Source organism: Malaclemys terrapin, chromosome 3 (assembly GCF_027887155.1).
Source record: "Malaclemys terrapin pileata isolate rMalTer1 chromosome 3, rMalTer1.hap1, whole genome shotgun sequence".
Lineage (NCBI taxonomy): Eukaryota > Metazoa > Chordata > Testudines > Emydidae > Malaclemys > Malaclemys terrapin.
In genome coordinates, this window is record NC_071507.1 from 102394647 (window position 1) to 102407079 (window position 12433).

General features: G+C 40.0%; 1 protein-coding gene across 8 annotated transcripts in view; it reads right to left on the bottom strand.

The window, feature by feature from the left end:
• Positions 1–3219: 3219 nt before the first annotated feature.
• ADGRG6 (adhesion G protein-coupled receptor G6) overlaps positions 3220–12433 on the bottom strand; it is a 194464-nt gene continuing 185250 nt past the window's right edge. For 7 of the 8 annotated variants that reach the window (XM_054022316.1, XM_054022315.1, XM_054022312.1 and 4 more), the window contains one exon: positions 3220–6175. In XM_054022316.1, the coding sequence (XP_053878291.1) occupies positions 5997–6175 (179 nt within the window). In that variant the 3' untranslated portion in view covers positions 3220–5996. Of the gene's footprint in view, positions 6176–9091; positions 9139–12433 lie in introns of all 8 variants that reach the window. The other variant, XM_054022320.1, reaches the window with a different exon arrangement.

Here is a 12433-nt window from a genome sequence, read left to right on the forward strand (position 1 = left end):
TCATCTCAGCTGGACACATACTACAGTAGAATAGGCTACTCCAAATCTCAGACAGGAGGGGCACTCAGTGTGCTGTTTTGCCCAAGAGGGTCTCAGACAAGCAAGAGCCCCAGTGAGAAGAGACTACAGAGTGCAAGGCCTTGGAACAATCCGATCAAGTAGATTTGCTGCCTTCTGATACCGGTAGTGCTAATGTTCCAGGGGAGCCCCACAGGTTCGACTGACAGCATAGGGCACCTTGAAGACTAATCTGAACAGTGTTAGCAAGTTTAGTTCTGAGGTTGGTTATAAATATTTGTGATTGTGTTATATTAATGTTGTTTAATTGTGTTATATTAATGTGGCTTGGGAGGAAAGATGTGGTGTTGGGGACTGTGACTTCAGTGGAATTGCTTCCCAGAGAGTCTGAGTGAGGTACGGTCAAGCTGGTTACACACAGCCAGTGGGAACCATTTACAGCATTAAGCAGCTCTCTTGCAAGCATCTTAAGCCCTGAAGGATCACTACAGTGGTGTTGAGGATACCAATACAAGGGCGTAGCCACTGGATTTGCAAACTATATTGACCAGGTGGCCAAAACCGTACTTGAGGGAGCATAGAAGAATACAGCTCTTCCTACAGGAGTAGTTGTAGTATGGTTATGAAGTAGCTTCATTTCTGTTCCACAAGCTGGCTGGGAATATTATCTTCCCATCCCTGTGACAGTCACCCATGCAAAGTCTTTTGCCTTGGTGGAGGCAATTTATTGTAGGAGCCATTTACAGAGGATTAAAATTAAATAGCTATTGATATTTAATAAATAATAAGTAAGAGAATGAGGAGAAAAGGCCCCAGTACTTCAAGACACTCCAAAATGGCAGAGTCCTGCATTTAAACAGAGTACCACTGCGGGGTTGGGGGGGGAGGGTCAACCTATGCAGAGCAAAATCAGGGCCTCAGGTGGGGAGTTTGCTGTATGCACATGAACCCACCTCTTTCAGTGTCCTCACTGATGATACATTTCCCCCTCCTCTCTACCTACCACATACATTTGTGTAGTTCTAGGTGTAATGGAGTGTTAAACTGTATAATAGTGTTCAGCCACTAGGTGGCAGTGTGTGTAAACTACATTTAGCCAGTGGTGCCCAACTTCTCAGGGTCCCTCCTCATCTACGTTCCCCCCCCCCACACATATGGAGCTGGGAGCAGAGCCCCAGCTGGGGGCCGAGGCTGGGGGTGGGAGCAGAGCTGAAGCCAGGCTGCGGTGTGTGTGTGTGGGGAGGGGGCGAGGGTTAGGGTTAGGGTCAGGGCCAGCTCCAGGCACCAGCCGAGCAAGTTCATGCTTGGGGTGGCAGAGTCTAAGGGGCGGCTTCCCTCCAATCCTTTTTTTTTTTTTTTTGCTTTGCCACTTTGGCCACCCCGCAGTTTGTTTGTTTTTTGGTTTCTGCTCCGGCCGCCCTGTAGGGGGCGGCGGCATGGAGGAGGGGAGCGCCCTGCTGGGAGCAGGCTGCGCACTCTATCTGCCCCAGCCGTTGCCAGGTCTGCAGCAAGCCCGGCAGGGCAGCCCGTGTCCTTCCCTGCCTGCCAACCGGAGCGGCGCAGAGCCTTCCCAGCAGGTGGCACGGCGGGAGGGGCAGCGTGGCGAGTGCCCCACTGAAGGAAGCCCTGGCCGCCCCCCCTTCTTCCTCTCCCCGGTTCCTCCCCCCAGCTAGCCAGGGAGTGCACTCCGCTGCCCGTGGCACATCTGCAGCGTCCTGCATCCTGGCTCTGGCCGCCCCGCAGGTTTTATTTTTATTTTTTTGCTTGGGACGGCAAAAAAGCCAGAGGCAGCCCTGGTTAGGGTTAGGAAGCTTTGCAGCCAGACCACAGAAGCCTGACCCCTGTTAGTAGCAACCCTACAATCTACCAAGTACAAGGTGTAGATGACACAAGGAGGTCTCACTGCCTACTTCAACTTTGTGCTCTCTCTTTTAAAAAAAAAATCCAGTATCTACCACTCACTCGAGCCTGAGATGATTTATTTTTGTTAGTTGGTTGCCCTGGAATGAACTGTGCTGCTTAATTGCTAGAGCCGGGGTTCTCAACATTTTTCTTTCTGAGGCCCCCCCAAACATGCTATAAAAACTCCACAGCCCACCTGTGTCACAAGAACTGGTTCTCTGCATATAAAAGCCAGGGCCAGCATTAAGGGGTGGCAAGCAGGGCAATTACCCAGGGCCCCAGGCCACAGGGGGCATTGTGAAGCTAAGCTGCTCAGGCTTCTGCTTCAGCCCCGGGGGCAGGGCTTAGGGCCCCACGCTTCAGCCCCATGCAGTGGGACTTTGGCTTTCTGCCCTGACCCAGCAGGTCTAACACTGGTCTTGCTTGGCAGACCCCCCAAAATCTGCTCATGGTCCCCCCAGGGGGCCTCGGACCACTGGTGAGAACCACTGCTATAGGGTACGGCAAAGACACAAAGCAGCATTGCTCATGTCATTTTGCTTCATAATAAAACAAATCCCAATAACTATATTTAAGGATGAAAACGATGGTATTCTACTCAATGTTCATGGGAATGTCAGAACACTTTTAAAAAAAATCCTCTTAGTTTTTAATATATTGTAGGTGCATTTTCTCTGCCGAGGCTCACATATGGGGTTGTAGATCAGTGGCTTTCTGTGCTCTTTGCAGTTTAACATTAGAGCTTTTGCATGTAAGCCACAGCAACTACTCAACTATTTTTATAGTATATTTTTGGCTAAGAGTTATGACAATTGGCTAAAATATTTTAGCAGTGATTAGTCAAAATACTATACATTATGAGCTTCAGTTTAAATCCTGCTAAGATATTGAAGGTATACTTAAGGGCCAAATCCTGCCCCTAGAAACAAATGGAGATGAATAACTAACTACCTTGGTGTAAATCAGAGTTTAAGATGATCTATTTATACTCCTGTGAAAATAGCATGCCAGTGTATAGTATAGGATTTCTGCTTTTGTTCCCCTTTCAGTGTGTCAGTATAACTGGGTTGCCACTAAATGAATGACCCAGCATAACTCTTCAGTCATGCCTTGGATTTAGCATTGAATTAATCGCAACAAGAAAAACTGAATTATGCAAAATACATTCCCGGCTGAGCTGGACTTATTCTCAGAGTTTTGGCTAAGCAAACCCCAATGCACATACTGAATAAGCAGCAGCTTATTTTCCAACATTCCACCAACTAATGTTTTCCCATCGAACTGTAAGAAAGAAAAAAGTCATTATTAAAATATTTTAATTCTTTGTAACACTAATAACATGAATATTTATTTGAAAAATATTTCTTTCCACTTTAGTCCATCTTTAAATCCGTTACACTAACTTCCACTAACTAATATTTCAAATTACTGTCGTTTTCCCCTCGTATTGGTAAAAGATACAACTACAGTAAACTATTTCACAATTTTGGAAAAAGTATGAGAGACTATTCTTTCCCTCTCCTCCTATGATGAATCAGAAGCTTAAAATAACAAGGACAGAGATTATGGAGCTAAAATATATGTTGACATATTTAACCTCACAAATAAATAAATATATACAAGGGAGGTTGTGACGTCAACAACAAAGTAGAGATTTTACATTGCAAAAGTGAGAGCATTCAAGAACATCTGACATAGACAGTTAAGGACTACTACATGGTAGTAAAAAAAAGAGCAAATTCTTAATTTAGCAAAAATATAGGCAACTGTACATTAAGCTGTTGGTTAGGTTACAGCTAGGCTTCAGCCAGGATACTTCTTTTACTCTTTACTTCATATTTTATTGAACAATTGTGTTTCATTAATTCCTCAATGTCTGGAAAGTATTTTCTTTTCCATCTTGTCACTGTAGAACATCCTAGACAGGTAGAAATCTCACAGTAAGCTACTATCTGAACACTATTATCTACTGCAGGTAGACAGGTGGGATGATAATATACAAGTTCTGTAAATGCTCATACATAAGTTTTCCCTAAATTCTTTCCTTTGATAAAAGTATTTGACCAAATTCATCCCTAGGATAATTACATTTGAAGTCAATAGGGATGAATTTAGCATATACAGGCATGTAAGGATTTTGCGCTAATATGAAAAAGGTTTGGTCAGGTTATTTGTAGGACCTTTACTTCAGAACAGTGTTTTAGGATTGAATGTGATTAAAATATACTTCTTCCCTGCAGTGATCAAGGTGTTTGTAGTTAAGGATAATATTCCATTTGTGGGGGCACCGAATAAAATGATCTTTGTAAATGAGTGGATGCAAAGAGCCCATAAAGGTACAAATCCAAATACCCTGTTACTGAACATCTAATTGCTTCTTAACTGAGATCTAATCAATAGCTGTATGACATCAGACCAGTGGTTTGTGGAAGTGTGATGAACAAAACTGATTGAAATTTTTAGGTAAAAATAATTTGATGAAAAATGGCCTTTTTGGGAAAATGTGTTTTTTGGAAACACTTCTTTTTTCATGGAAAAATCCCATTTTCTGGCCAGCTCTATTACTGACATTTTAAATGAAATGTGCATTTACAGGTGTTTCACAATTTGGCATGGGTTTCTACATATTTTCAAGAATAGCTGTGCACTTTTGAGAACAGTGTTAGAAATGGCCATATGGTGCCATGGCTTGGAAAAGTAAGTATTTTATGTTCTTCTTTTACTTCTGCACACACTTCTGTGCATAGCACAACGATACAGACCCCAGTTTATGTTGCTTGGTCATTGCATCTCAAACAGTACGGATCTAGATTTAGTTTAATCAGCTGATGCCAGTGAAAGCTTGAAGATCTGGATGATGCAAGTCCACATGTAGATGCTGAATGCTATTGTGTAATGTACTGTGACCTTGAGAGCCTTCATAAATTGCAATGTCCTGTGGCAGAAGTTCTCTGTACATGCAATATGGCCACAATATAGAAAATGGACAAGCTAATGTGGGCTTACAAGGGATCTGTGAGGTATTTTAACTAATAAACTTATAGCACTATATGATTTACGAAGTGTGGGGTCCTTTGTAATATTTCCTATGAATGTACATGCTAATGACTCCCATTTCACTTGACCAACATGAGCAATCAGCATGGGCTCACCCATACCAGTGTGGTGGTTACAATGGGAGGTGTTCCCTTTTTGTACATCAATGAATATTGAAACTTATGCCTTTGTGCGAAGTCTAGAATTAGCTTTTTTACTGATGCTGCACCACCTGAAACCACACACACAGATATGGGCTTAAATTTTACGGGAGAGTTATCAGTAGCTTGCACACCCTTATCACAAGCAAATCCTGGTGTGCAGGTATGTGATAAATGCTTTTCTGTGCACACGGATACAGTGTGGTCCCAGAGTTTATAGACTAGTTGCTGTATGCAATATTTGGATCCAATTTTCTTTGTGTGGTTAGCCCTGGAGATTTACGTATTCATTTGGTCAAAATAACCCTTTGACACTGGAGTTAGGCTTTCCTCACCTGTGGAAAACACTGCAGGCAATGGCCACCTAAACAGCAAGAGTTTAACAAATACAGTAAGGAAAATTCACATTTCTCATGAAGACGAGACCGACTAAGAAAGCTGTATCCAAGAGCTTGTGTGTACTGTGGGATACTTCCCCTGTTTTCTCTAAAAGACCCAAGTCTTGTTCCCATTCAGATCTGACATTATTGAGAGATGGGCTTATGGAACTTCTTCAGTCTTGCAAATATATACATAGGATCACACCTAAATTAGCTGTCCCAGTATCCTGTTCGCTGGCATGCAGCTGATGTTTGAAAACAGTCTTTATTTCATGGTGGGAAAATGTCAGTATCAGTACTATGTACGAGAAAATGACTGACTCTCTTAATGGGGAAAAAACCTTTTCTCGAGAAGAAGCTGTTAAGAGGACGACAATATACCATGGGAAAAATGACTAAATCTGGTAATATAATTCTCGCCACTCAGTCTCCAAGTACTCCATTGTTTAGAATCTCCAGGCTGCATGTTGTCTTGTGGTTCAGAAGTTCAGAAACCCAATCAGAACTTTGTGCTATGGCTGAATGTGTCTGACATCATGATATTTTTATAGAAGTTGTCTGAGTGAGCACTGCAGTACCCCTTGACTTTGTCAATAACCTGATGGACTGGGATGATTGGTGTCTGCTCTCCATCCACTTGGGCAAATTTTGATGAGGCCTTGTCAACGAAAGTATTGTCTAGGAAGGGGAAAAGAAACAGGAACAGGAAATTAGGGCTTTTAAAACAAGCTCATTATCTACCAGATTTGTCTCCTGCAGGCAATCCCCCTCTACATTACTGTAGGTAATTTATTTTTTTCAATTATATTGCCCTGCTGATTTTTTGATATAGCCATTAAATAGCTTGACATTATACCTTCTATGTTCTTTTCAGTTATATGCTATAGACTAAATTCTACATATTCTAACCTACATATCTGGAATCCTAGCCTCTCTGCTCAGTCCTTTCCTGAATCTATTCCCCTATCACCCCTTTTGCTTATGCTGCAACTATATCAAGGCACAGTAGGATCCATTAGTTTGTCTGCTGAAGATTCCAGCTACAGAACTCTCACATTAAAAAGGTTGTCTAGGTATTACAATATTACAGGAGAGGGGGTGATGCAAGCATTGCTTTGGTAACATTTGGTAAATAGCGCCTCGCTGAACCAAATAATGAAATCGCTGAAAAATGCTAGTGAAAAGCATTTAATAATATGAATCATAAAAGTTAAACAGTTATCAAATAACACAACAAAAACAAGCACAGAAAGCAGCAGATGATTCCAAATAAAAATAGATGAGCAGATTTTAAAACTGGCCTGATTATCACAATTGCATTTGTTTGACTTTCTAGCACATGGAGAATACAAGGAGAGCTGAGGAGCTATGTTTGTGGTTTGTGGCACTAAATAGATGTGGAAAACGCATATGTTTTCATGTTTCATATGCTCTAAACCAAGCATGACGCAGGAGAGAAAAAGAAAGAAGACAGTTCACTCTTCCCCCCCTTTCACTTTCAAAAATCTACATCCCACTGTGTCTGATGATGTCAGTAACACTTCTGATGACCACACCATACATTATTATCACCATATACCCAAGTTGGTTTGAAGGGAATTTTACACAGGGGACCCAGGTATAGCTAAGTACTCAGCTATAAGGAGAAAGTATTTTGTTTCTGCTGTGTGGATCATCGTTCTCCACTTCACCTGATACTGACTAAGGCTTATTCAAAGAGGGTCTTGAGTATCTCCACAGCTGCCACCTTTAACCCTGTAGCCTTCACTCACATAGCCTCCAGTATGGGACTTTTCTTCAGACAAAGAGGACAAGCATCCACTTGTGTGGCTAACAGCATTTCAGTTCTGAGTCTGACCAGTAGGGAGAGCTCATGTAGTGAGCAATCATTACCTCTCCTTTTTAGACTGTATTAATGAGTTCTCCGATCCCAAGTCTTATATGACCCAACACAAAGTGTGATTGCAAGATGAATGGCTGCATGAAGCAATGCTCTGGCACTTTAGTCAACCAGCTTGATATAGCTTATAGTAAAACCACCTTCAGATAATTCTTCTGTAAAAGGTAATTTTATTTAAATCAGTGTATTTTATTATATTAATATCAGAATATGTTTTATGTAAAATAAATATACCGCTTACTAATGAAAACAAAATGAAAATGTAGGTTTCAGAAAAGATTTAATGATGGTATCAAGCTATAGTTCTCATAAAGATTTGCAATATGAAATGCTACTTGAATTGCATGTAAAAGAGAAATGGATTGCATAGAGGAAAATCTAAACAGTTTCATTATGAACAAAGGAACAGGCAGTTTAAGAATGATATTTCTTTAAAGCGGGTGAAAATTGCTAATGCATTATAGCAAATATCTCCTTGTACTACGGCAAATGGATGGGTACTGTGTGTTCTTCAGTTTCATTTACTCACTAGCGAATGAGGTTTTTCTATTTATTTTGTTTAAAAGGAGTTTAAAATGAATTCTTGTGTCCTAGGAAAGACTGTTTCAGTACCCAAAAAATGATTACACACATTCACACAGCATCATTAAAACTAACTCTCATTTTCCAAAACTTTTTTGTACTCTATATCCAAAGCTCTCTGGAGTCAATGGGAGTCTTTTGGTTGAATTAAACAGGCTTTGGATCGGACCCTATGGATGAAATCTTGGCCCACTGAAGTCAATGCGAGTTTTGCCATTGATAGCTGTGGAGTTAGTATTTCAGCATATATGATCTTTCATTGCTTCATGTGACTGCTTTCTGTCAGTCCCATATCACAGCTGTGCCACATGATTCTGAAAACTCATGAAAATGTTTTTTTTTGTCCGTTCTACTAAACAAATTCTCAACTTGAGTAGTAATACACAACAAAGTTTCTAGGCATATTTGAAAAATACGATCCGTCATTCAGATCTAATTTTGATGTAATTGAAAGATAATTTAAAACCAATAGTTAGGAGATTGAATTCTATAATGGCTATAAGCCCAAATAAAAAGACAATTTCGTAGAGCCCTGGCATAACCTTTTTATACATTTATTCCTTCTAGAAATGTACCGTGATATATCTAGCAATTCATCACATCACTTTTGACAGTAGGGTGCTTTTTTTTTTTGGTCTTTTTGCTTTCAAAATGCACTTTTTTTTGTTTTAAATTAATGTTTAATCACATGGTGAGCATTAATACTGTAACGTTGTACGTTTTCTAGAAGGACAGGAGTACTTGTGGCACCTTAGAGACTAACAAATTTATTAGAGCATAAGCTTTCGTGGACTACAGCCCACTTCTTCGGATGCATATAGAATGGAACATATATTGAGGAGATATATATACACACATACAGAGAGCATAAACAGGTGGGAGTTGTCAGATACCTCATGCTCCATGCAGTGCATAGACAACCAGAGTTCGAAGCATATTTGCCCTTTGAATTACAGCCAATCAGCATCAATAACAAGATGATGAATAGTGAGGAATAAGCAGTATTTCTGATTAGCAATAGTCCTTTTTTGTGTCAATTAGGACTTCATGCAAGTGATTCCCCCTCCACCCTGCTGAAATCATGCATTCAACAAAAATGATGCACACTTTACCTGGACTGTTCCACCTCTGCTGAGGAAATGCTCTTAGAAGACATTATCTATACCATAAACATATGAATGTCTGGGTCAATTCCAGGGATCAACAACCACGTTAACAGCTACAAGACATACATCTATTACACTGTATACTAAAAATGGTTATAGAGTCGCCAAGATACCAATTTGAGTAGATTAGCTGTGCAAAAAACGGAACCAAATGGATAAAAAATAACTTCTGAATTTTTTTTTCATGCCATGAAAACTTGTTTGAGAAGGAATGTAGATATCTGAAAAAACTGGATCCAGTCAAAATTACTTTAGTGTGTCACAGGTAGAAAAAGTGAAATAAAAATGTATATTTCAAATGGTCAAAGGAAAAGGAAATCACTATAATATTAAAAAGAACGCCGAATATTTTGGTGCTTCTATAATATCCAGTAAATTATTGCATTACTATCTATGACCCAATTTAGGAGAGCCCTGAAACTCGTAATTAAGTCCATCCCTATCCAGGAAGCACTTAGTCAGTTGCTTAGCTTTAAGCATATGATTAAGTGTTTTCCTGAGTGAGGATGCTTTTCTGAATTGGGCCCGAGGGGTTTGATTCATGGCCAGGGGTGATGGAGGGGCAATTGCAATATGAGGTGTACACAGTATAGCTGTGCCTTTGAGGAGTTTTATTCGAAAGGGCATATGGTAATAGCACTACCGAGCTTGTTTTAAGTTCCAGCTACACCGATATCCAACGGAAATATGCTGAGTCAGCTCATCCTTTGGATCTTTGGCCACACCTTCTTCATGGCCAGCCCTTTGTGGAAATAGTCGTGGTGGCACGTTTGTGTTGCTGTAACTCCCCTTTTAATAGGATTTTTCTATCACCAAGGTCTGGCAGCCCAGATTCCAGTGGCAAAGTACATAAAACTCCATGACTATTGTAGTTAACTCACAATAAAAACACATAAGTAGTTACTTGGGCATAAGAAACTAGCTTGAGCAATAAAAACATCTATAGAAACGTTCCCTTATATGGACAACATTCTCAGTTCATTTCAGAACCTCTCATCTGATGTCTCATTTCCCTGCACGCAGAGGTTCCGACTACTGTTAGTGGGGAATATGCACATGTAGGAAGAGCAAAATGTTGAGTCTTGATCTGCAATAAGGTTCTGAGCGGAGAATTTTGCTTAAGGTTAAAAAATATTTAGTACTTGGTCTGATCATTATTCCAAAAGGATAGTCTCCCAGTTTGTTTGAAGGTATAAGAAATCCGTTTGTTTTTTTTAATATATTTTTGTTCTTCCTCTTTCTACTTACATTTTATTATCTGGGGCCTTTTTTATTTCTCCTAATGCATTAATCCAATGCACTAATCCATTTTCTTTTAAGACTGCACTGCAGAAGCACTAAAAGTAGTGAAAACGCATGATCAGGCATGTTCTAATTGCTAATGTTCTACAAAGGCCCTAATTTACCAAAGCATTGAAGTATGTATTTAATTTTAAGTGTGTTTTTATCTTTAAGCACAGGCTTGCTGTGATCCAACAAAAAAGAAGTGTTGATAGAGTCCTATACAGCAGTTTTATAACTTCTCAGTTGTCACTGGCATAAATGGAATTGTATATCAACAGTACTATGCACTGAACTGAGATTGAATTGCTGTGGATTGAACCACAGAGAGATGTACATGACTCTATAACATATAAAATTTGACACATTTATACTATGATCATCAGGAAACCAGAGAATGTGACCAGGTACTATCTGTTGAGTTGGCATTGCTGTAGTGTCATAATAGCAGCACGCTTACTGAAATAAACCAAACACTATGAAAGCTGATGTGGGGAGGAAACCCCTTTTATATGGTAAAGACAGCTGGAAATATGGGGCGGGGGGATCTGCCGAAGATGATGGGCTGCATGGCTGGTCAGTGCTAAGCAGTGTGAGCTAATGGATTTGCCAGTGGCAGTCACAGATGCTAGGATTTGGTTCTGAAAACTGTGAGTGTTAGAGGCACAAAGTCAGCAGGAAGCCTGTTGTGAGCAGGGCCGTGAGGGGAAATGGATGGACAGGGCTTCTGGGAGTCCTGGTTCACTGAACAGGCACACTGGGGAATTTCTGATCAAGGGAATTTCTTTCTGTTGTTTGTTTGCACTGTGTTTAGGGAAACAGGACTTTGTGTACATTCTTTGTAAGCAAATAAGATTACACCAATTAAATATCTGACTCATATTATTCACTTCTCCTCATTGAAACAATCCTGCAAGGCCCGGAATACTGGCTAACTGCTCAGGCTAAAGGGGCAACATAAACATTTGAATAACTGGATCTAACCAGCCAGTTATAGTCCACCTGAATGAACTATGTGATAAGGAGAAGGAAAAGCAGGAAGGTAATTCCTGGTACTAAGCCACATCACCTGTTCAGACTGTGGGCAAAATTCTCCTCTCCAAATCACACAGTGAAACTTGACTCTGATGCTTTGTTCTCCATATTTGTGTAGAGCTTCAACTGATGTCAGTAGGAGATCTACACATGAAAAGAGACTGGAGTATCAGAAATGGGACCTGTCTTGTGACTCTGTGAAGTGTATTTAGTATTATAAAAAGTCTGAAAGTTCCTTCTAGTCAGTTCATTTAAGCCAAGTCTGTATTTTTGAAATTATTCATAAAGGAGATGATAATTTCAACGAGTGAATCTAACAGATTGTTTTTGAAACAAACAAACAGATTCCCTTTTTTACAGACTGGGTTAAATATATGTGAACATTGATTTCCATTACATTTTAGAGGAATATTTCTTGATAACATTTGTCTTATGCAGAAAGCTATCCATGGAGGCACTGGTTAACGAAAGTTCAATGGAAAAATCACTTTGCTTTATAGGCTTCTCTGAAATATAATCCAAAACAAATATGAGCACATGAGCTTTCAGGTCATTGTTGTTCCGTCGTTTGGGTATCATTACAATGTTCCTAGAATAAGTACATAATTATTTTATGTGAATGGAATATAGAGATATAGATGGTCCTTTTCATTACACACATGACATCTGAACAGCTATGTAATAACTGTATGCTATTTGTACAAGGGGGAAAACAATGTATATTTTGTTAACACAGTACTATCAAACCTCCAAATAACTTCCATTTGTCCCTTTGTCAGTAAATGTAGTACAGTTAAATGGCAGGCAGCTTGGCCCAGTGGACAACAGACTGGAATGGGGATCAGAAGATATGGATTCTATCCCAACTTTGCTTCTAGCCTGCTGTGTAACTGTGGGAAAGTTGCATCGCCTCTCTGTGCCTCAGTTTCTCTAACATGGGCTACTATTACCTCTCTACCTACCTTTTAAATC